Source organism: Canis lupus, chromosome 18 (genome assembly GCF_048164855.1).
Source record: "Canis lupus baileyi chromosome 18, mCanLup2.hap1, whole genome shotgun sequence".
NCBI lineage: Eukaryota > Metazoa > Chordata > Mammalia > Carnivora > Canidae > Canis > Canis lupus.
In genome coordinates, this window is record NC_132855.1 from 55,970,531 (window position 1) to 55,995,694 (window position 25,164).

The window sequence follows — 25,164 nt, forward strand, 5'->3', positions numbered from 1 at the left end:
TGGCCTCCTTGTCAGGACTTCCAAGGTGCACAGAGGCTCTGGCACTGCCGCCCCGTGTGACCTTGGGCAAGTCTATTCAGGTCTCTGGGGGCCCAAGGTGACTCACGCCAGGAAAGGGGAGGAAGCCCAGCATTCTCTCAGGTGCCCCCTGACTGACTCTAGTGTCTGCTGTTTTCTCCGAGACTCCTCTGAGACCCGGGGAGAGGGGAAGCGCTGGTCTTCCTGCCTGCATCTCCACACTGAGCCAGCCCTCGCCTGAGCTGGGAGGACGCCTCTCTGACCTGCGTGCTGGCTCCACGGCGGTGCCTATCAGGGTGTTCTGGCAACGTGTGCACTGCCCTGTGTGTATCCACCCATGAAAACAAAAAGGTGACTTAGCCAAGCATAGCCTCTGCCCCCAAGGTGAAGCCCTCTGAGAGCGGAGCAGGGCACCCTTTGTGGGGTGGGGAGCTGGGGGGGGGCAGGGGCCTCTGCAGGAGGGGCCGTGTCCCGGCCGCGGGAGTCTTTGGGGAGGAGCGTCAGGTGCGCAGCAGCGCAGGGTGCAGTCTGACTCAGCCGAGCTGGGGTTAACTGTCACTGCTGTGTGCTAGTCTGGGGACCCTGAGAAGACTCCACTTCCTCGTCAGAGACATGAAGCTACTGGAGCTGTCGTGTCAGCCCTTACTCTGCTGAGCGCTGTTCTACACGCTCTAGAAATACTGACCCGTTTACCCCACACGACAGCCGACCGTCTCTAAGGTGGGCCCGATCTCAGCTCCCGCCCTGCCCAGCTCTCCCCAGCCCGCAGCCCGTTCCCTACTCCACAGGGGCTGGCCAAGGAAGGACAAGGGTAGGGGGCAGCCCCAGCTTGCCACCAGCCGGACCTCAGTCTGCCCAGCTATCCATACATCCCGCTGAGCTCCCTCCCGGCTCTGTGACCACCCCTGACACAGGTATGCATGTTTTACCTTGTCTGTCCTTCATTCCCCCCAGAGAACTGCTCCACAACCTGTCCTGATGGGAGACAATGCCACTTGCTGGGCACCCACCGTGGGCAGTGCCTGGCGCTGGCACACGTATTCATCTCTCCAGCCAAGCAAGAGTGCGCGTGTCCTCTTCACCATCTCTCAGAGAACCTACTGTAGCAGTCCCGAGGCCAGCCAGCTGGTGCAGGAGGGTGCTGGATGCCCAAACCCAAGCCTGTTTGGCCTCCCAGGCCCTGTCTGTCCTCCCCATTCTTCACCACATTCGGTCCTACCCGTGGGCCTCAGAGGTGACTGAGAGCCAGCTGTGAGCCTCCCATGCAGGGCCTCCTGGCAGCTCAGGCTGCCCATCGAGGGCAAGGGAACCACAGCCAGGTTTGGCATCAGGGCCCCTGGAGTGGAAGATGAGAACACAGGGCTGGTCACATGGCACATTTGGTGAGAGGACGTGCTCTGAACTTCGTGGCTTAGCTGCACACGCCTTCTGGGTCCCAAGGCCTGGGGCCCAGAGAAGGAAGGTGTAGCACAGCCAGCAAAGCTGAGGCCACAGCGTGCCGGTCAGCAGCCCAGGCTTTGGAATCAGAGACACTAACTGACTCATGCACGGAGGAAAGCTGTCACCTCTGGGCTCTATCACCTCGCCTGTAAAATGAGAATACGAGTGCCCATGTCATATTGTTTTATGGGCATTAAATAGATAATGCATGTAAAGTGCTTGGCACATGCAGTGCGCACTTAACAGCAGGTTTATTACCTGCCTCTCCTACTCCACTGGCTGCTGTTCACCCATTCCTCTCGCCCAGGAGTTTTCAAGACATTGAATGCATTGGCCCGGAGTCCGGGGGTGCGCAGAAGGTAAGAATTTTCTCCCCATTTTATGAAGAGAAGGAAGTGAAGTATCTTGGTGAAGAATACCCCGCACAATTCCCCTTCGTAACTTGCCACCCTCCCACCCCTGCTCCCTAAGCAAATGCCACTCTGAAACAAGACTTTCTTTATTCACCAGATGGTTCGATAATTTAGTTGAAGTCTGTGAGTATAAAACTGGATAGTAAATTTTAATTGTAACCCAACAGGTTAGAGTTTGGGAGGCATGGGTAGGTTGAAAATGGGGTGTGTGGTTACGGTTCACTCCCTGCTCCCTGGTTTGAAAGGATCCGTGCCTGTGCAGTGCCTAGGCAACCCCTCACCCCCATGCCTGCCTTCACCTGATGGTCACAAAAGAGGGGGATGGGTGGCCTGTGTCCAGGACAGACTGAAGTCAGACAACATTTGCTTCCTCTCACACACCGACCGCCCGTGCCCAGCCAGTGGGCAGCTATCCCAACGGCTGCAAGGGTTGCGAAACATTGCTTTAGATTCGTCAGTGGCTTCCCTGGGAATATTTCCATTTTCAGAAAGCCAACAGAGAGAAACTATTCCAGTGGTAAGACAGGGCTGGAAACAAATCAGCAAAGACCAATCCAGGCAAGAGTCCTGGATTGTGTGAATCCGCAGGCTCGGGTGGGAGAGGAAAAGCTGATTTTGGTCAATTAATCAGCAAGTCTAATGGAAATGAAAAGTCGTATGTCCTGGGTATATACCCAAAAGGTGGAAGCAGGAGCTCAAGCAGATACCTGTACACCCACGTTCTTAGCGGCATCATGCAGGGTAGCCAACAGGTGGAAGCAGCCCAAGTGCTTGCTGACAGATAAGGAGACAAACAAAAGGTGCTGCAAACCTACAACAGGCTATTGCTCCGGCTTAAAGAGGAGAGCAATCCTGTCATGTGCTACCATCGGGGTGAACCTTGAAAACACTTTGCTAAGTGAAATAAACCCATCCCAGAAGGACAAATACTACATGATTCCATGTCCACGAGGTGCCCTGAGTCTTCAAATTCACAGAAACAGGAAGTCGAAGGGCGGTTTCTGGGGGAGAGGATGGGGGGCTAATGTGTAATGGGGACGCGGTAGCATGTGGGGAAGATGAAAACCCTCCGGAGACGGCTGGTGGTGATGGTCGCAGTGCAGCGAGCGTGTACGCACTGACTCTGAGCTGTAACACGAACAAATCATTGATATGGTCAATTTTATGTGATGCGGATTTTACCACGATTCAAAATGAGGAAAGCTGTGTGACCTGAGTCAGCCTGTGCCTGACAGTCAGCCATCCCAGCGGCTCCAGCTCATGGAGGTGTGTGGAGGTGGCTGCTCACTCCCTCACGAGCAGGAGGGTGGGAACTAAACGTCTCCCCACATGATGGAGGCAAGGAAGAAGGAGAAGACTCAGGTCTGAGGGCAAAGCTGAATGTGCTGGATGAGGAATCGGGTCACGGTCGGACATGGTGTAATCTGTAACGGGGGCCAGAGGAACAGGGTGGGGCGGGGGCAGGGTGTCCAGGTTGTGCACCGAAGAGCTTGGAGGTCACACAGGCTGCTCAGGTGACGACAACCCAGCAGCCCTGGTTCTCAAGGCCCCCCTCAGCCCTCCCAGGGCTGGGTTCGTCTGACACCCATGACAGACAGATGGAGAAGGGGAGTCAGTAACTCTGGGGTGCCCTCGTGCATGTTCAGCCCAGGGCATAGGTGGTGTCACTGGGAAGTGCAGAAATTATGGATCTCTAAGGTGGTGCTGAGCAAAGCTCTTGAGGTTTTCTGGCAAAGTGTGGAGCTTGCTGGCCCGGAAGCCTGTGTCCGGGGGTACCTCAGGTCAGGAACAAGGCAGACAGGGCCAGTGCGGCCCCAGGGAAGCAGGGAGCTGGCTCCATGCAAGGCTCTGAGGGCGGGGGTGGGGGTGAGGGTGCTGGCTGGGGGTTTCTGTTTGTTGAGCCTGGCTTGCCGAGCCGGGTTCCCGGCTGTGTGCCGCCCTGAAGACTAAGGCTAGGAGTTGGGGAGCAGCCCCCATCTTGCTTCTCACAGGAGCAAGGCCTCCAAGCTGGCCTTGGTGGCGGGGGCTCCCAACAGCTTTCGGCAAGCGTCTTGGTATACGGTTCGGAGGGGCGGTGAGAGGGAATCATTTGTCTTCTTGTCCTCCGTGAACAGGGCTGCTGCACACAGTGAGGCAGGTTGTACACTGAGGGAGTCCAGAGGTGTCCCCTATGAGTGATGCCATCTGGAGCACGGCAGCGTTCACCCTGCACCACCACCCGTGAGGTCCTGTGCAGGAAGGAGCCCTGTGACCGTCCTGCCCCCGCCCCGGGCAGTCCTTGGGAGCGCACTGCCCTTGGGGGTGTGTTCAGTGAGTGCCAAGCCAGGCTGGAGACTCTGAGAATCTCGAGGTGCAAGTGCATATGCAAAGTGCAGAGTCTTCAAGGGACCAAACACCCTGGTATTTTGAAGCAAGTAAAAATGAGGCTGGGCAAAAAAATAAATGGCAGAGAAAAATGAAAGAGAATGAGAGAGGACACAGGCAGGAAGAGTGAGGCCAAGAAAATGGCTAGAACATCAAGATGTAGACGGTGTTCTCAGTGAGGACGCAGGGCCCACTGTCTATGACCTCTGGGAGTGCCCCTTGGTAGCTATCTCCTGAGGGGCCAAGGGGACACTCCTCCACATGGAAGTGCCCCTGCCCTCGTTGGAGAAGCGTGCCCGGGGGGAACAGGCCTCCGCACACGGGCGCACGCTGTATTTAACAAACGTTTGTGGAGAAACGCACGCGGGCTCCAGAGTCCCCGGGGCCCCACTCTGCCTCTGGAGAGGTGCACGGCCTCCCCATCCCCTCGGCCAGCCCACGCAGACATTCCCGCAGGGCCAACACCTGCAGAACCGCGCCACTGCTGAGCTGGGGGGGAGGGGTCTGTTGTGATGTCATGGACGGTGTAAATCTCAGAGTTTGTCTCGTTTTCTGTTTTTGCTTTGGCTGGAGATGTTTGATCCATCCTGATAAGAATCTAGAGCCCTCAGGCATGACAGTGACACGCAGTCTTTTCCTCCTAAGGAGCACAGACCCTGGAGTCTAACTTCCAGACTCAAATCCTGGCCCCGCCCCCTCCCAGCAGGTGACCCCAGAGTTCTCCCTGAAACTTTAGTTTCCTTGCATCTAAAATGAGTGCACCTTCTTCAGACCGCTTGTGGGATCGTCAATCAACACACACACAAACCAAGGACTTAAAAGCAGACTAGATTAGCACGCCGTCAACTCGCAGAGATTATTCCTTATGATTATTATTTTGCCCTGGTTTCCTCATTTGTATTTTTCACTTTTCTCTGGTATTTATCTTTATAAGTCATCCCAAATCCCTTTTGGAACAAAGCGTAACATGAATATATGCATAAGCCAGATACTATGCTAGACGGTAAGTGGGATAAAATGTTCAAAAGATGAGGTCCTGCTGGTACAAAAGACGGTTATGTTCCTACCATTCATGCGTCCACCTCCCTTCCCAGCACGTCCCTTATCTTTTCCACATACACTGAGTGAGCGCCAACTATGTACCTAAGTCCCTTACACTGTGGTTTCCTAAACAGGCGGCCAATGAACACACGACACCGTCTGTCTGCCACATCTCTGGCTTTTGCATATGGGTACAGTTTTTCCCTTCAACTTCCATTCAATTCTCAATGGGTCCATGGCCCCTAGAACCCAGATCTACTCCCAACTTGGCTCAGAGGCTCCCTGGTGTGGCCTCATTTCCTACAGAGGGACTGGCTGGCTGGCGCTGACCAGTGGGGGGAGCCTCAGACCAGTCACGTCCCCTCCCTGGCCTCAGCTTTCTCACCTCCAAACAGGGTGCCTGCCCTTGAAGATCACGGAGACCCTTCTCCACACTATAACACCTTCACGGGGCAAGGCTTGGTCACGGGTACGGCTTCTCACCTCGAGGTCTCGGAGCACAGGGTGGTCTTCGATTCCGGGGAACAGCACCCGCATGGTGTAGGTTCTGTAGTCCAGGAAGGGGATCCCAGCTCCATCCAGGTCACTTGTCAGCTCGTGGATGTCCGTCTGCAGCTCGGCAAAAGCTGGCACAGAGGGAAGCCATGAGACTGCTCACTGGAGCGGCCCCCGTGTCTGACTGCTCAGAATCCTCACCCCAACCCCAGGGAGACATGGGCAATGGACCGCAGGCGTGCAGGATGATGTGGGATGTTTTAGGTAGCTGGGGTGAATGACACAGGAAGGGGAGGAAGACGTAGTGCAAGGAAGCTGGTCTTGGGCCAAATCCCTTCCAAAGCATGGATGGGGGTGGGCTGTCCACAGATGTGTCCTGCTGCTGAGACCTGAAGGCCGCCTCCCTCTGAAGATGAAGGGCTTTGGTTTGCGGACTATGCTGGGGTGGGGTGGGGTGGGGTGGGGTGGGACTCCACTATCAGGGGACGGGGGAGGGAGGGGAGAGGTTCCAGGGCGGAGGGTCTATTCCCAATTCAGCATGTTTATAGCGGTCTTCCTTTTATGAGTTAAGAACAATTTCTTCTGCAGTCCCAGCTTGGGGCCAGGTGGCTCACAGGAGCCATCAACCACCCAGTGGGACCAGACGAAGCTATGCCACATTAATAGATTCCTTCTGGATAGATGTGTGGGGCATATCTTTGTCCTTCCTTCCTCAAGGTGATGCCACTCAATGGTGAATTATGACCTGCATGTGGGCACTGCTGTCCGTGGAGGCAGCTCAGGCTTCTGGATGGTTGTGGAGCTGCAAGGCCCCCTTCTCTCTGGGCCCCAAGAAAGTCCAGCACCCGACCCAGGTGTTTACACGGTACCCAAGCTGTAAGCACCCTCAGTCCAGAGCACGGCCCTCCCCCCAGGCTGCTGTCCACCCTGGGAGGCAGTTAGAGAGGAGGCACCAGGCCCTTCCCTGCTCTGCCTTTCTCCTGGGCACAGGTACACATACTGACATGCATGCATGACACACACAGCCCGGATGCATTAACCCATGCTGGCAAAGAACAGCCAGTGGGCACTGAGTCAACGATACTTCCTAATATTGAAATCAGCACAAGAATAGGGAAAAGTATTCCGTGGGCTCTGCGGATCACATGAACACAGCACGGCTGCCCCAGGCCCTGCGGCCAGGGCCCCCTGTGCCCCCCCAATGCCACCTCGGGCCTCTGGATCTCAGGTTTCTGGCCCTTGAGGATAGCGGGGCTTCTTATCTGGCACAACAACCAAGCACCACCCGGCCCCCTGCACTGGCTCCGTGGACCCTCTCCCGCGCTGCTGCTGTTTCCGCACCCTTGGTCACACTGATGCAGGGTGTCCCCATCAAGGCGAGTGACTCAGAAGGCAGAGCAGCCCTAATGCATCCGTGTGGAACTTACACCAAGGTGTGGGTACTTGCATGTATTGGGGGGGGGTCACTAAGATTTTTGGCATGTGCGGTCACCTAAAGCCTGATGAGCACTCCCGCATGTGCTGAGTGAGGAACATGCGTGTGTGGATGCATGTAATGTGTGCGTGGCATTAGTGGCATGTGTATATCATCCGAGTGTGTGTGTGTGTGTGTGTGTGTGTGGCAGTGAGTGTGTGTTTCATCAGCGAAGGGCCTAGGCGGGGCCTCTTCTGGGTGTATGTGTGGGTGACGTCCTGGCTTACAGTCAGGGCTCTGGGGACTCACCTTGCCTGGACCCATGCTGCCCCTTACACCGCCCAGGGCCGGTCCTGGGCTCCCCTGACACATCCTTTTGGGGCTAATCTCATGGTGCAGAATGGCTCTCTCCCGAGCCAGAACCAAGGCCCTCTCCGGGTGCCTCCACTGACACTCCTCGGCTGGACTCCCTATCTGGAGGCTGATGTCTCCTCCAGAACGTTCTCAGAGGAACCTGGCTTCGCACTCCCCTCCCAGGCCCCTCCCAGTCGGGGTGCTCGGCTGGCGGCTGGTACAGCTTTCCTTCAAGTCACTAGGCGCCTCCAACATTCAAAGCCTTGCGCCCGCCACACATAAAAGAGATTCTAATCACTACACCTAATTAGAGGGAAGAGTACATTGCGGAGAAAAAAAATTAAGCAGCGTAAATATAATAAAAGGCAGTAATTAACAGTCCCACAAGGCAGATGCCGTGTTGACAGCGAAGGGTGTAGTGAGGGATGGGACGGATGCGCTTCCCCATCAGACGGAGCCGCGGCTTCCCTGCTGGTAGAGCCCCAGGTACGGGCCCATGGACTCCGAGAAAAAAGTCCACAGCAAAGAACCCACTCAGACCCTCCCAGGGTGACTCACGAAATGATACCCTGGGGGCGACAAGACTCTGACTCCTAGGTTTCCTTCCTGGATTTAGCGTCGCTGACTTCACATCACGGTGGTGTCAGTAATTTTTAAAAATACAAGCTGTGCAACCCGCTTCCCTCTAAACCTCAAATCAGCCCTACAGCCTAAAGGCGGGGAGCTCAAGGTTGCTGAACGTGTTGTGTGTCAAGATACCCCAAGCTCCCTCCCGAGAGGGGAGTGTAAAACCCCGGCGGCCAGGATTCAGGATTTGTGGCTGTGAGCTGCCCTTCTGGGGTTCAAGACCACCCCAGCCTGACCTGGGGAACCAGGGGAGGGGGTGGGTCTGCTGGGATCTGGGTCGGGTCTGGACACCAGCTCAGAGGCCAGAGTTAGAGGTCAGACCATGGCCCCCGGTCCCCCGGTACCTTCTTTGCACTCCAGGGCCACGCGCGACTCCAGATTGTCCATCTGCATCTGCAGCCGCTTCAGCGTGAGGTCGCTTTCGCGGGACTTGCGTTTGTAGGCGATGAGGACGGCGACGATGAAGATGACCAGGAGGCCTCCTGCCACGGCGATGCTGACGATGGCAGGCAGGCTGAGCGGGCTGTCTGGGGCCACGTACACCATCCCCGGGGAGTACTCCATGCCACCGACGCGGGCCTGGGGGCACAGCAGGCGACAGGAAGCTGGGAGCTGGCACAGAGCTGGGGCAAGGGGGGAGCAGGCCCAGGACCTTGATGAACTGGCCACAGGCGGGGTGGGGGGACAGACGGAAAGGGCTCCAGGGAGGAGAACCATCATCACTGGCTCTTGTAAGAACCGCTGGGGGGTGTGTGGGGGCTGAGGGATGGGTCTGGGGGGCCCAGAGATGGGATGCTGCACAGTACTCAGGACCAGCACTGTCATCTTCATAAGGACACAGCACACAACTGGGACCTCAAGAAGTCTGACATGACTTCGATGACTGGCTCCCTGAGACTCATCCCAGCATAAGGACCGAGGCACGGAGTATGAGGTTATGCTGCCAACAGTCGTCCTGCCCTGCCCGGGCCCTGCCTGTAACAGGCGCCGAGCACATCATATTAACGCAGCTTTGCCTTGCTCCATAAGAGGATGAGTAGGATGAGCATAAGGATTCCCCCGGAAAGCCCTGGTGCCCAGGGTGGAGCTGGTCTGCTCACACTCTGGCATCCCTCGTGCCCACCTCAGCCATCACGCATCCCCCAGCACCCTCTGCCAGGCTCACCATGACTTTGTGCCTGCCGATGAGGTTGGGGGACTCGCAGAGCAGCTGCACATCCGACACGGTCACAGTGCACGGCTTCTCCCCCACCAGCACCGTGTAGTTCAGCTTCACATTGCCCCCGGCCACGGGTGGGATCAGGTTCTTGCCCTGGGAGGCACAAGGAAGCCCCAGTTGGCACCCCAGAGTCTGGACCACAGCGACTGGCTGGAGGCCACATCCTCCCGCCCAGAGGTCCCGTCCTGCTGGTGAGCTGGTGGAGAGTCCACCTTCCAAAAACTTTGTGGCACTTACACTACCATTTCCTTTCCTCAGTGGGGCCCGTAATCAAGGCACTCTTTAGCCTAACCAAATGCAGCCTCAACCCTTCTCAACGCAGTGTTGGGGTCAATCACTCCCAGTTGATTGGAATTGTCATGGGTGCTATAACTGATTTGCAACCCGTGCTCCAAAGAAACCCTATACTGTGGTTTGCAAAGGGCTACATGGGAGGAAGGATCATGAGCCTTTGACCTCCCAGGTCCTGGACTCAGGGGACAGAGAAAGCCTGGGAGTCAGATGGCCAGGATGGATCCAGCTGCCCTGATCAGGTCTCTGTGGCCTCTAAAGAGAGTCTGCCTCTTAATACAAACTCAGAGACAGTGGAGTTTCTCATACTCTGGACTATGACACAACCTCTGCTAGGGGCTCCGATTATGAAGTTGGACTGGAGCCCATGACTTCTGGCTTCTCTCTGTGACTTGGAAAGCCTCCCTGTTCCATGCAGCAGCTTCCTTGCTTCCCGCCTCCTGCCCACCACCTCGCTCTACCTTCAGGATGATGGGGGTGCCGGGCTTGAGCTCCAGGATTCCCGAGGGCCCAAAGGCCTCGAACACGGGGTTGGGGTAGTAGGTGAAGTTAGTCTTGTTGAGGATGAGCAATGACTGGACGTTGTCCAGGATGAAGCCAAACTCCTCGGGCCTCTCGGTCAGGTCGGACTGGTGGTCGGGCCCCAGAGCGAGGGCTGGAGCCTGGCAGGTCATCTCAGTAGCATTCAGAACCTCACAGAGCTAGAGGGGCCAGAGAGGGAAGACCATGCAGTGTCTGGGCCCACACAGCCCCAACACACCCACCAGGGCTTCCTTAGTGCGATCGCACCGCATGGTGTTGACGGGACAGTTAAGGATGGGCCACCGCCCCTGTGCAGCCAGGACCATAGAAGCTGGCCACTCAAGGAGTGCCTGTGCCCACAGCAGTTGTGGCAGTGACTAGGCTCTCTCTAAGCTAAGGAACAGCCCTGGGGGTCCGAAAGTTGGAGGAATAAGGGAATGGAACCCCAGACCCCCCAGAAGCAATTGCTTCTCCCTGCCCATATCCCAAGGTATAAAAATGCCCTCATGTCTGCTCCCTCATCTCACCATCCCAGAGCTCCAATGGGTCATCTGTGTCCGGGGGACCTGCCCTACTTGGGATTTCCCACACCCTTTGGGAAAGTGACATCTTGTGTGGACAGCCCCATGGCCCCCTGCCAGCCCTGGACTCACATTGATGTGCTCCTTCCCTCCATGCTTGGCACGGATCTGGGGATTCTGTATGAGGTCCAGGTGCGTCCCCCATACGGCAATGGGTGTGTTGCCACTGATGGGGTGGGGGAGAAAAGGAGGCGTGTCAGCACAGGGCACTTGACAACTGTGATGATGATGATGATGAGGCTCTGGCATTAAAGGCTATGCCAACCAGGACGCGTGATACTGTTCACGGGGACAATGGTAGCAAACTGACTGAATAATAAGAAGGATGAGTTCTAAGCAGCCAAGGGAACCAGTGATGACCAGATGTCTGTGGCCATCCTGCACTCAGCTTGGCATCCTTGGAGGCTTGCTTGAGTCAGATGCTTCTCTGCAGCCCCCCGGTTTCTCTCCCAAGGCCCTTGCCAGTCACAGGGAGATTTTCACACTGACTTTGGCCTAAGGAAAGCCTTCCTCCCGAATGTCCCCCACCAGACCCTCCAGGGTCTGAGCACAGTCTTCTCCCCGGGACCATCACCACAGTTTGACTCTGGGCTTCAGTCTGCTGAGGTCTGGGAAAGGCAGAAGCCCAGACACCCAGGAACCTCATGTAGGAAGGCAAACAGCGCATGTTCTGAGACTCGGGTCTCCTGTAGCCTGGGTGTCAGCCAGGTATGGGTGAGGAGGGAGCAGGAGATTCTTTGTGTAGCTTTCCAAAAAAAACCTGGGTGCCATTGTTATCTAGAGGGCTCTGAGAAGCTGACATGGGGCAGGGGCTGACTTCCTGGGGGCCTACTCAAAGGAAGTGACAAGTCATTGTCCCTACCATCAAGAAGTATCTTCAAGAAGAGTCCTACTATCTGAAACAGTCGTAAGCTTGGTGAGTGAAGAATCCCTGTCGCCCATATTCATTTCTACCTCTCTGCATCTCTACCCATCGCTACACTCCCAGTTGTTCCCTGGCTTTCTCTTGCCCTCCACCTGCCTTCCCACTCACACACACGCACACGCATAGCACGTGCACAGGGCACGCACATACATGCAAGAAGATTCCTATAAAACCCTGACAGGCTCTTCTGCCCGTGGCTGCGTTCCAGAATGAGATTCTGCTATCTGGCCATCTCCCAATCTTCTTAATCGCCAATTCAATCCACGTTTGAGAACGGACCCCCCACATCACTGTTCATGCGTGCAGAGCCCAGGCTGTTGTGAGCAATGCAAAGCCACACTTGGCAGAGCCTCGCCCCATCAGAGAATTTGTTCACTGCAGCAAAAATTCTAGAGCCGGCTGGCAGGCCCAGAACGTGCTTCCAACCTCCCTCTTGTCAGGAACGTGGTTCAGGGTTGGCCTCTGGGTGCCAGGAAGGACGCAGCCTCTATTTCCATGACAGCAACTTGAGGAAGAGCTGACTTAAACTAGGCTGTGAGTTCCTCAGGGAGCTGCTGAGTTTGTCTAGACGGAGGGCTACACCAACTTCCTGGATTCACCTGGCCCTGGGGACAAATCCCAGAATAGCTTCCTACAGACTCTTTCCTGCTTTCTGTGCCTTATAGTCATCTACTTTAAAATCATGGCCAAAGCTTATTAAGTTTGGCTTTTACGGAGTAACGGCTGAGGATAACCAATCTCATCTCCACAAAGGCTGCCTGTCTTTCATGGGTTTAAGGCCGGGGGTGGCAAACATTCCTGGAAAGGGCCAGAGAGTAAATATTTTAGGCTTCCAGGCCATATGGTCTGTTGCAATTACTCAACTCTGCTGCTGTGGTGAGAAAGCAGCTATAGACAAAACATATACGAAGGAGCATGGCTGTGTTCCAATAAAACTTTATTTATAAAAGGTGGTGATGGCCAGATCTGGCCCTCAGGTTGGAGTCTCCTGACCCCTATTTTAAAAGATTATTCTCTGGACTGGACTTGTCCCTGCCCCCTGCTTCAGCCATGGGAACTACATCTTCTTGCCTTCCCCCATCCCCCGATGCCAGATGCCTTCTAGAACTGAAGCCAACAGTGAGGAGGGCTGAGGACTCAGCCAGAGGCAGTGGTGGAGAGTTGAGCCAGGGGCAGCACTGTGCATATGCATCTGGCTTAGCCCTCCCAGTGTCCCGGAAGGGAGTCGACAGATGAGAAGCCACAGGCCCAGAGATGTTAAGTAACCTGAGGACGTTTGGCTGGGCCAAGCTCAGTCCTTTCCACCCCAAGTCCTGTTGCACTCCCCCTAGGCCCCCACTCAGCAGTCTCCCAATGGTCAGCAGGGGCCTTGCTGCCAGAATGCTCTGTGCAGCAGCTTCTCCTTACGATCTATCCTCCAGGGACCAGAGCAGCACTCCTGCAGTTCCCTCCCTGAAGTGAGATGCCACATGCTGGAGCCCCACCAAGCAGGGGACTGAGAGGGGCCCCAGGGACCCTGGAATTTCCAAAGCCCCCCATGGTGAATCTGTCAAGAGGAGACCCTGGGAAGTTACGTAGCTGGTGTACGGCTGAGTGAGAGGTGGCACTGGAGGGTCTTCCTGTAACAGCACATCCCTGGCTGCCTCCCAGGACATATGCTCTCTATACACATGCTGGCCCCATGGAAAGAACAGGGAACAAGACCCAGTCCCTGCCCCTGAGGAGTGTGCAGTAGAGGGAGGGGCGAAGCAAGCAGACAACTCGAGATCATGACAGAGCATGACAGAGGGATGGCAGGAGGTTATAGAAATCCAGAGGATGGGCATTCGAATTGGACCCTGGTGGTAAGGACATGCTGTTTGCTTTAGGCCAAGGAGAAGTTGGATCTGATCTTACTCTTTCTCCTACATCCCTCAGCAGGGCTGGAATTATCACCCGTATTTGGGAACAGGCCTGGCACCCCCCGCAGTCACTGTGAGGGTATCATGGCCTCCAGGCACATACACCAAATCCTCAGATTAGGGGCCATGGGCTCTTGCTGACCAGAGCTTGGGCTCTGGGTCTGGGTCCCACTCAGAGGTATTCTCAGTGAAAGGAGGGTGCCCTGGCAGGAAGGTATGGTCCAGGGGGCGGTGCTCTGAACCAACCCCGGGTCATCAGTCTTCCAAGCAGACCCGGGCCCCAGAGCTGTCCTTGGCTCTTGACAGTCGGGGAAGGAAACCCTAGGTCAGGGCCGCCCCTACCTGACTATGCTCCACTCTGGCTCGATCCGCACGATGGTGGGGTCCTCCACGTACTGGAAGAACAGGTCCTGGTGGATACTGGCCTTGTCCACTTGCACCATCACCTTCATTTCCAGGACCTCATCTGAGGATGTGGTGTTGCAGATGATGTAGGATGGAGAACGTCTGCAGGGAGGGCAGACATGGAGCTGGGCTCCTGGGTGTTGGCGGGGACAGTGGTCCAAGGCCAGGGCCCACCCCTGCCCTGTCTGCAGGGCCTCGGAGGCCACGGGGCACACTGCCTCCAGGCCCTAAAGACCCTCTCCTGGACCAAATCGTGAACAGGCTCCTCGGAGACCTCTTTTCAATGAGGCCTCATCCTTTGGGCCCCATCTTGGGCCTGCCAAGCCCCATTTTTAGCAAGAATCCTGCTAAGTCAGGTCAGCCAGAGTTCTCCAACCCTTGATCCCCGATCACCCTGGGCTGCCTTCAGCAAGAATCCTATTAAGTCAGTTTAGCAAGAATTTTCCTATTCTTGCCACCGATAGTTAATATCACATCAGTGACCCCTAAGCCCACCCCCTCCCCCCGCGCGCACCCCTCGCTCTGCCGGTGGCTATAAATCCCCAGCTGTCTTTGGCATGTTTGGAGTGAAGCCTTATTCCTTTCTGACACCCATTGCAATAGTCCTTAGTAAACTCTTCCTTCCTATTTCAGCAAGTGTCAGAAGGATTTTTTTTTCTTTACCCTTGGCCTGACTTCAGATCTATCGCAACCCTCAGCATGGTTCTGGCCCCGGGGAACCATGTGTGGAATGTCACATCCCCACCACGTCCCTGAGTCCTGCATCAGATGAAGCCCTGGCCTCCTTGCTATCCCCGAGGTGCCTGGCTTATGGAGGCCGTGCCCTCCTGAGCCTGGAGGGTGCAACCAGGGGGAGAGAGAGCTGGCGGCCCTCGGGACGTTCAATCTCAGCCAGCTGGGCTAGGGGGCCCCTGGCAGGTCTCAGCAGTCCTGACTGGCTCTGCGGCAGGGGGCAGGGGCTCTAGATTCCCAAGTGTGTCCATGGAACCCCAGGGTTCTGTATCAGTGGTCGGTGTTGGGGCACAGAGGCTAAATGGCAGGCAACAGCATGAATGGCCCATCTAGGGAAGGGCTGCCTGGCAGGGCTCCAGACTGAGCCCCAGACACCCACAGCCAGGTATGCCCATACCATCTTCCCTCAAAGCAAAGGGCCCCTTTCTCAGGGAGGAGAAAGTACTTCCAAGAGGTGAGTGAGCCCTGGAGTCCGCCTGCTGCCCTGGGGCAGCCCTGCCCACCCCACCTTCTGGGCTGTGAGCCCCTGAGGCCTGCCTGGAGGTGCGTTACCTGTGGAAGAGGCAGGGCTGCTTCCCGAACATCACCACCACGTTGCTGCCCGCGTTTAGGTTGGTGCCTGTGATGGTCACTTGGGTGCCCCCGGACATGGGCCCCCGTTTGGGCTTCAGGTCCGAGAGAGTTAGCGTCTGTGTAGGAAAGGATGTGGCCTGAGACACGACTGGGACAGGGTCTGAAGGGGCAGCACCCCGCTCCCGGAGTTGCTCAGTAACAGTGGCCTCCCAAAGAGCCCGCGGAGTCCTACTGGGCTTGTGGGGAGAAGCAACATTCTGGACCTGCGGGTTTATACCTCTATATAATCACAGTAATAATAACAGCTGCTGCGTGCTGCGGTTCTAACTGGCAGGCTTTATTTCCTCATCCATGTCTATATAATTTATTTTCCCAATCCATTCTACAAGGTAGGTGTTAGTACCCATTTTACAGAAGAGATTCACCCAGCTAAAAAGCGGCCCATCTCAGATCTGACTCCAGAGCTCTGGCTCTCTAGCATCTCCTCAATTGTTTTTGAGAAGGTGATCTGCTCCTTCCACGGGGCTGGCTCTTCCAGAGGGCTGCCCAAACACCCAGAGGCCAGAGCAGTGGGTCCTGAAGACCCCAGGAAAACCCAGGAAGAGAAGCCAAGAAGGGTCAGTGGATTGAGTGAGGATGGGATGATGAGAGGGGGCACCTGAGAGCTGAGGATTTGGAGTTGTGGTTTGTTCTTTCATTAGCATTTTAATGGAAAAAACTTTCCTCGTCCCAGGTGAGAAGCCTGTATCTGCATTTAAATGAAGAAACATCAGAAAGGGAGACAGAACATGAGAGACTCCTAACTCTGGGAAAGGAACTAGGGGTAGTGGAAGGGGAGGAGGGTGGGGGGGGGGTGTGACTGGGTGACGGGCACTGAGGGGGGCACTTGACGGGATGAGCACTGGGTGTTATTCTACATGTTGGCAAATTGAACACCAATAAAAAATAAATTTATAAAAAAGAAAAAAATTAAAAAAAATAAACACAGGTATACAAGTATTCAAAAAAAAAAAAATGAAGATTTATCTCTCCCTGATCCCTTAAAGAATTCCACACCAAAAGTTGAACCTACTGAGCTCCCGGCCGGCAGGCCTGCTCCCCAGGAGAGGCCTCCATTCCTAACACCTCAGAAGGAGAGAAAGAGCCTGGGCAACTTGCTGACCGGTGCACACAGTGTCTACCCTGCATGCTGGCAGGGCCCACATGCCCTGCTGCCCACCGGGTCCCTGCAGAGCCCGAGCCTGGCATCCCCCTGCACCCAAAGCTAAGGCATGCTTCAGTCTAGCGCTGTTACTGGCCCAAACGGAGCCCTGGACCAGGGTGGGGTGAGGCCCTGGAAAGAGCCCTGGTTTCTTAGCTCTGCCTAGATCTTGCTGTGTGACCCGGAACAGGTCCTGTAACCTCTCTGACCATAACATCAGAGAGCTGGGTCAAAACGAGTTATCTCAAAGGCACCTGCTGGTTCTCTGCTTCTGTAATGGGGTCACCTCCCACAAATGATGCTTTTGCTCCATTGTCTGGAGGGGAAAGAGAGGGATAGTCTGCGGGAGGTAAGGCTGGTCCTAGAGATGGAGTCAAAGATAGATGACTTTGACTCCATCTCCCCCCCCCCCCAGTAGATGGGGTTCTAGAAGGGATACAAGTGAGGAATCCCTGTTGGCTCTGCAGTGGCAGGCTTGGGGGGGGATTATTCTGGGGTGAGCAGAGGATGACATGGAGACATGTTTTAAAGTTGTGAGAAACTATTAATTATTCAAGTCATGCTTCATAAATATTTCATGGTATGTTTGCACGGGAAATCAAATTCTGTATTTTTTGTCGCCTCTTCACTTGTTTCCTGGATGGAGGTGGGGAGGAAAAGGTTCCCTCCATGGAGATCTCTAGGGAGATCTGAGGGCAAAACCAAGAATGCTGATCCCTTGGCCTTGGCGGTTGGGTTCTGGGTGAATAAACCCACACATGAGAGTCTGACCTGATTTGTGGAGGGAAACGGAGTTAGAGCCAAACCTCACTCCCAACCTCAACACTGGGAAGGGGCTCCCCTGCATGCTCCAGATCCTGAGAGGCACCCCTGGAAAAGGACCCCCAATGTGCCCCAAGTCTCCAGCTTCTCCAGCTGTCTCAGGACTCCAGAAGAGTCAGGGGCTTCTGTGTGCCCCCTGCAAGCTGCCTAGTGGAGCAGAAAGGCAATGAAGGCTCTGAGATGCTGGGGAGCATGACAGAGGGTCCTCCTGTCTCTTCTCACCACCGGGGTGACCCCCATTCCCACCCTGGCACCCTAGGAGCTCTGCAGGGGCAGCCTCAATGATTGGGCTCTTCGATGCACACTGGAGGCTGTGGAGGACTCAGGTCCCTAGCATCGTGCCTCCTCCCTGAAAGTCCTCCTCAGTAGACACATGGCACCAGTACCATTCCTCAGAGGTATCCCACAAACAAAAAAGCTGCACAAATCTTTGAGTCCCACAGCCCCACTGGACCAGTGCGTTTTTGCCTTGCGGCAAGAGCTCCCATCTTTCCCGACCTATCTTTGTGCTCTGACCTCTTCTCTTCTCATGAACCCCCTTCCCTCTCCATCTCTTGTGTTCCCATCTTTTGGTGCACCTGTGTCCCTTACACCAGGGACTGCTTCCCACTACTCCAGGTTCATCTGGAGCATCATATTCCTCCTTGTATGCTCAGCCTCTTCCTTGAAGCCTTGCCTTGTTACCTGCACCTAACCGCATCCTGCTCCAGAGTGGAAACAGGAGTGCAAGCAAGACTGGCCTTACCTGAGAGCAGAAGCAGCTTTTGAATACTGCACAGGCTCCTTGTAAGTACTAAGCCTGGGACCAGTCAGCGACAGGCATGTGGTATCTGTTCCATAAGTGCCGTCTTTCCTAGGCCGGTGGTCCTCAGCCTGGGCTGAGTTAGGATCCCCACCTCTAGCATGTGACTCAGCTCAGGGGGGCTCCAGAGCATTTTGTTTAAAGCCTCACAGGAGATTCCAATGAGCGGAGAGGTTTAAGAGTGCCTAAGCACCATGGGGGGCTAACAAAGAAGGGAAAGGCCAGGGCTTCATCTCCAAAGACTTGCGGGTCTGAGAGGCAACGGCCAGCGCAGTGTGGGCAGATGCCAGGGAGTCCCCAGTGGGCCAGGCACCATGGGTGCCACAGGCTGTGTATTCAGAGAAGGCACTGAGAGACTCAGGAGCAGAGCTTGGGCTGACAAGGAGGACACGGCTCAGGGCAACGTGGGGAAGGACATGGGGAGACGAAAGGGGTCAGGCCATGCAAAGCCCTGGGAAACAGGATCGGACAGACAGGGTGGGTCAGATGGAGGAGCCCGGGCAGCCTCTGAAGGCAGCAGCGCCCCGGGTCCTTCTAGAAGTGGGGATGAAGACACTTGGGGAGTACTGTCTCTGCCTCTATCTCTGTCTCTCTTCCTCTCGGTATCTCGACTCAGTTGGATCGACCACGTACGTGTCGAGACATCCATATAACACAGAGTACACCCGCGTCTCTCTATAGACACACACGGACACGTGTGTCACTGATTGTGTCCAGGTGTGTTGGGTTTCATTTGGAAACTTCCTGAAAGCCTTTCCAAAGAAGGTGGGGGGACAAATCCTAAAGAGATGGGATTTGAATCAACACATCCATTAAATCCATCCCATATGTGTGTTATGCACAGGCAGCGCTGGCCAACCGGGTTTAGGAGGAGGGGGGGTTCTTAAGAGTGGAGCAGGGAGCTGAGGACAGGGCGGTGGGGGGAGGAGGTGGTGGCTGCACATCCCTCCCAGATTGGGCCCCCCACCACAGGCATGTCTGCATGCACGTCCTCCGTCCTACCTCTCCTTCTGGACGGTGGGGGGAGGGGGTCCGGGGAGGGGTTGTGCAGGCTCTGAATCATCCCTGGAACACCCACGAGCCAGGGCCACCAAATTATAAGATTCAACCAATTAAGCAAATATTTATCAAATAATCTAGTGGGAGTGATGGTGCAAGGTGATAAATGGTTGTCAGTTGGAGAGAGAAAGGAGGAAGAGAGCGAGGAAGGTGGAGGAGGGACAGAGGGTGGGAGGAGGGAGGGTGAAAAGTGGGCTCCCTGGGATGTGTTCTGGAGCATTTGATGCCCAGGCATAAGATCCATCACTTCAGGCTCCCAGCTTCTAAAGCAGCTCGTAATCATGAGGAAAGTATCCCATCAGAGCTGTCATTAACCCCAGACGTTAACTGGATGGAAAGACAGTTTTGAAAATGAGGCAGTGAGCAGGGCAGCAGAGAAGCACATGCCTCCTGCATGCCCAAGGTCCCGAGAGGTCCCGAGAGCCCCTGTCCCCCCCAAGAACCCCTCACCAGGGGTGGCCTCTGCTGGGCCAGCGAGGGTCCTGGCTGGAGGGAATGTGGAGGTCGGAGTCTGCAGACAGGCCACAGGCAGGGAAGGGTGTGCAAGGAGGGTAATGATGTGGCTAGAGGAAGGTGGAGTGGGGTGCAGGGGAGGTGTGGGGTGGGGCGTGGGATTAAGGAGGTCATAGGATGGAGCTATGAGGAGTGGAGAAGGTGGGCTGAATGTAGATGATGGGATAGAAGTGATGGGGTGCCAGTGTACCAAGAAAGGGCAGGGCACAGTGGAAACCATGCAGGAGAAGAGAGAAGGGACACATCTGCTTGATGTAATTGTCACCATACTAAGGGGCAGATGCAAGTATTATCACCCTCATTTTAGAAATGAAGACACTGGAAGGTTAAGCACCTCTCCCAAGTTCGCCCAGTGAATAAGTGGCAGAGCTAGGGCTCCCACCCCAGGCCAGACACACTGCCACTCAGCCAGAGGGGACACTGGGCCCGAGAGCCAGAGCAGCTTCCCTGGAGTCGGGGCCAGACATAGCAAGGTTTGAAATTGAATCCAGTCTTTCAGATTTCCAGGACTGTGCTCTCACGCTGCACGACAGACTCCCATGAGCTGCTTGGGGTCTGACCACAGAGGTCCAGCTGGGCCCAGAACCATGGTCACGCCGTCTGTGACCTGCGCCCGGTTGGGTTGCCAATGGCCGGGACTCACCATGAAGTAATAGAGTTGTGAGGATCGGGCCATGAACTCGGGCCGACACACGGCCACACAGATCTCCACGAAGCCTGCATGCTGGCTGGGCTTGGCCTCTCCCATCTCACACACGATCCTGCGGGGAAGGGAGGACAGACCCCGTGGTCACAGCAGGGGCACAGGATGCCCACATGGGGCTCCTGGGCGCCACGCCTACCCTGGCCGCTTCTCTGCGGTAGGGTCTCAAGGCAGGGGATGAGGAGGAGAAAGACACCCCAATCCTTCCCTGTAAGGCTCCTTTTTGGTTCTTGGGCAGTGAGGAAGTGCAATTTCCATGGAGACTCTGTCAGGTGAGAGCCCACTAGGATCCCTAGTGTTCTGACCCCAGACACTCAGTCCCTCATTCAATAATTTTGTTCCCTCTGTGAATCAGAGAGTGGGGAATGTTTCAGCCAAACAGCTCAGGGAACAGGGCTGGCAGGGGCCAGAGAGGTAGTGACCTTCTCAAGGGCCCACAGCATGTCAGACAGGGACCCTGAAGGACACTTGAGGTTTTCAGACCCTGGCCCGAGGCCACTTGGTTCCTACTGTATGGACTGCCTCCGCGGAGTGCTTTCTGCCCCCAGCCCCAGCTGGGCACTTGGCAGAGAGGAGAGACTCCTGCTGGGGGGTGGGGGTTGGGGAGGGGGGGAGAGGAGCCGGAGACGTGTCCCTTTTTAAAAATGTTCATTGTTTTAATTATGAAATTTGTTCACACCCCTCGAAAACAAGACAGTACAGAAGTGTGACAGTAAAAATAAGTGTCCCTTTCTTCACTCTTAATCTCTTTTAAAAAGTCTGGTATTCATATGTAGATCTATCTCCTCGTAGGCTTTCTCTAGATCCCTGCAAACATATGTAATATATATAATATATATAAAATCTCCATTTTACAAATGAAGACACTGAGGCACAGAAAAGTTAGGCAACTTGCCCAGATGTGTGTGTGTGTGTGTGTGTGTGTGTGTGTTTGGTATCACGCACACACGTAGTGTTATATACATGCACGTGTACAATTACATAAAACATACATATATAAACATATACATGACTTTAAAAATAAAAGTGAAACCTAACTACCCACTGTCCTAAACCCCTGTCGTTTACTGCACGCACAGCGTGGACTTGCCCTGTGTTGCCACGCGCACAGCCCTACGGGATCCTCTCGGAACGCTTCATAGCGCTTCACGTTGTGGCTGTGGCTGCACCATTATGTATCCCTCCTCCTACTGATGGACATTGAACTTACCCTGATTTTTCTCCTACTCCAGATAACCTGCAAAATGAACCAACTAATATATGTGCAATATCCTCAAGCACTGCACATTCATTAGAATAAATCTCCAAAGGGGGGAGCTTGTGGGGTCATTGTTTATGTACGTGATGTTTGATAGGGAGAGGAAAATAATGGTCCCAAAGGGTCGTTACTGATTTATGCTTCTGTCAAAAGCAATTGGGTGAGATTATTTCACTCTTTCGCTAACACTAGATATTATCAATCCTTTGAAAGTTTTTCCGATAGGAAAAAAAGATCGCTTTTTTTGCTGTCATTTTTATTTCCCTGATCACTAGTGATGCTGCAGATATTTACAAGTATGTGTGTGCGGTTGTAAAAAAAAAAAAAATCTTAGATGGGTTTTCCTTTAGTCTGAAGACTGTCTCTTTATATTGCTAATGGGTGGTCTTTTTTTGTAGGAGCTACTGAATGAGGAGTATTAATTTTTGTTTCTAGTAAGTATTGCAATTATTTTCTCCCATCTTGCCACCTGTATTTCCACTTTCTTTATAGTGTCTTTTCCCACACTGAAGTTTAAAAGTGTTTGTGGTTCAGGGGCTCCTTCTTTTACTTTATGGCTTCCAGGTCTCTCTTAGAAAGAAAGAACTTGGGATCCCTGGGTGGCGCAGCGGTTTGGCGCCTGCCTTTGGCCCAGGGCGCGATCCTGGAGACCCGGGATCAAATCCCACGTCAGGCTCCCGGTGCATGGAGCCTGCTTCTCCCTCCTCCTGTGTCTCTGCCTCTCTCTCTCAATCTCTCTCTCTCTCTCTGTGACTATCATAAATAAATAAAAGTTTAAAAAAAAAGAAAGAAAGAAAGAAAGAACTTCTGGGTGACAGTCCAGTAAAAAATATATGCCTTTCTGTCCAGATAGCATAATGAATACATGTTTAGGATAAAGAAAAAAGAGAAAGTGCATAAAAATGCTTGCCGTACATACACTTCCTCCCACTCCATTTGAACCACCCAGAAATATTCACTGTCAACATTTTGGTGTTCATGTGTTCAGTCTTGTTTTCCTTTTACAGAATTAATGAGAAACTCTATTCTGCTCAGTGAATGATGTTCTCGCTAATACACTTGGAGCATATGCCTGGTCATGATTCTCCCGTAATATCAGATTTGATGGCTATATAATTTAATGCCTTATGCATGTATAATGATTTAAGAATTGATTAATTCCCTACTTAAAAATATGTAAGTTGCTTCTATATTCCACTGTTAACAAATAAGGCCAAAATAAGTGTGCTTGCAAATACATATTTGTGCATTCTGGTTATTTAAGGAAAGTTCTAGAAACACTATGACCAGGCTAAAGATTTTCGATCCACATTCCAAATTGCCTTCCACAAAGTGTGTCCCAATTTACCTTCAGAGTATGAATGTATGAGTGTGCTATTTCTCATGTTTCTCATCTGCACTGGGCATTAACTTTTTAAAAGTTTTCTCCATTGTTTTAATTTTTATTTCATTGATTACTAATGATATTTAACTTTTTCACATGACTTTTGGTTCTTTGTCTTGTGAATTGCACATTCATGCTCATTTCATGCTCTTTGCTCATTTTGTGATATTTGCCTTTTTATTTATGGAACCTCTTTGTATATTAAAAAAAGCACATAATAACTGTCATAAGATGTAACGGTAGTCCCAGATTACTGCTCACGTTTTTCTTTGTTTACAATGATTTTTGATGTACGAATTTTAAGTTTTAGACACTCAGATCCCCTCATCTTTTCCTTTATAACTTGTTTTCTTTTGCTCTTATACTTAGAACAGTTATACTTCCCTTGAAATCAAAGAAATTCTAATCACTCCACAGATTTATTTTTTCACCTAATTCTTTAATATATCTGGGATTTAGTTTGGTGTATAATGTGAAACGAGGGTCTGGTATTGTCTTTTTTTTTTTTTTTTTTCAGAGTTAACCAGCTCTGCTTATTAACTCATCTTTGCTTTCCTTGCTGATTTGAAATGTCACCTTTATCACATACTAAATTTTTACATATCAGAATTCTTTTCTGGGTGTTCTGTCTTAATCCGCTGATCTAACTAGCACTGCAATAGTTCAATCATGTGACTTTAAAATCATATATTTTCCAGTTGGCTATGCAGGCCTGGAGTAGGGCATCTTAAAGTTCCCCAAATCACAACAGCTTGGTAGCAGCTGGCTTTGGTTTTATCCTCAGAAGTACTCCAATAGTTGAAGGAGCCACAGAAACATCTTTGGGCAAATAAGCCATGCGGGACCAGGGAGGTGAATTCTATCAAGAGTAGACCCTTCAATCACAAGGTCTACTGAGATGGCTTTCGGAAGCTCTGGATGGAAATCAGTGGGGATTGAGGATGGTGGTACTGATGGTTCCAGAATCACGAAATCTGGGCAAGACCCAGCAAGCGGACAGGTAAACTCCACTGATGTACCTAAGGGAGACCTAAAAATTGTCAAGTGGCAAGGTGTCACTCTGGGAGGGGCAGCAAAGTAGGATGAAAGCTAGATCGTGCTGTGCATTTCATGGGTGTGTTTGCTGGGCTGGAAAATTGTGTTTACTTATTTACAAGGCAATGATACATGACTCACAAACCTCCTCTAACAGGTGGATTGGGAGGTAAAGGTCACTCATGGAATGACCCACGCCATGCTCCGTGACTTGGCATGGAGAAAAAGAGATAAACCACCCCAAACACCTACAGGATGGAGTGGGTCTGGAGTTTCATTTTCAGCCTCCACAGAGAGTAGCAGAGGCTGAGCTTCTTTTGTAACTGGAGGAAGACACGAGTCAGGACTAAGGGACAGCAGCAGGGGGAGTGGTAGGGATCCAAACTCACGTTTCTCTTACAGATTTTAATTTTGCTTTCGTCACGGCCACGCCCCAAGGAGGCAGCTATCACATTTCTCTTCCCTCTCAGCCCCATGTCCCCAACCCCTTTCTACACTTGCCAATACGGCAGCTAGCTGGTTGGAGGGCTGGGGAGGACACTCGAATGTTAGGGGCATTCTATTCCCCCCACCCCAATGGTCTCTAACACTGTGTGCTGTTGGCTGCCAGTTGTTGGCCAGGGGAGGTGAGTCATCAACACATAGCCATCCCTCCCTCCGTCTCACGGGGCTCCCACTTACTGTTCTGCTGGGATGTAGCCATCCACCAAAGGACTGCACTCCACACCTGCCACCTTGACATGAGAGGCGATGTCCCGGAATTCCAGACCCAAGTTCTCTCCTCGGATGGTGACCTTGGTGCCCCCTTCCCGGGGACCTGTCACTGGGATTATCTGGAGGGAAGAAGCACGGTACTTTGACAAGCATCAAGACAGAGCCATCCCCCACCTGCTGATGGGGTAGAGGCTCCTGGCTCTTCCCCATCTCTGCATGATTCCCTGGGTTGGATCCACATCTATAAGGACACCCAGGTCTGGGACTGTCGATGTCAGGAGCTTCTGGTAAAGCAGTCCACGTTAGCGTGTGGTGTTGGGAGAAGTGTTCAAATCGTCTCATTCACCTATTTTGTGGA

At 53.4% G+C, this 25,164-nt stretch overlaps 1 protein-coding gene across 3 annotated transcripts in view; it reads right to left on the minus strand.

The window, feature by feature from the left end:
* The window catches only part of PLXNA4 (plexin A4), a 420,895-nt gene that overhangs the window by 36,171 nt on the left and 359,560 nt on the right, over positions 1 to 25,164 (minus strand). For all 3 annotated transcript variants that reach the window (XM_072784612.1, XM_072784611.1, XM_072784610.1), the window contains exons 13-21: positions 24,774 to 24,925; positions 20,356 to 20,473; positions 15,295 to 15,431; positions 13,948 to 14,112; positions 10,852 to 10,945; positions 10,138 to 10,377; positions 9,332 to 9,478; positions 8,511 to 8,745; positions 5,760 to 5,902 (exon numbers count right to left, since the gene is read on the minus strand). In XM_072784612.1, the coding sequence (XP_072640713.1) occupies positions 5,760 to 5,902; positions 8,511 to 8,745; positions 9,332 to 9,478; positions 10,138 to 10,377; positions 10,852 to 10,945; positions 13,948 to 14,112; positions 15,295 to 15,431; positions 20,356 to 20,473; positions 24,774 to 24,925 (1,431 nt within the window). The remainder of the gene's footprint in view (positions 1 to 5,759; positions 5,903 to 8,510; positions 8,746 to 9,331; positions 9,479 to 10,137; positions 10,378 to 10,851; positions 10,946 to 13,947; positions 14,113 to 15,294; positions 15,432 to 20,355; positions 20,474 to 24,773; positions 24,926 to 25,164) is intronic.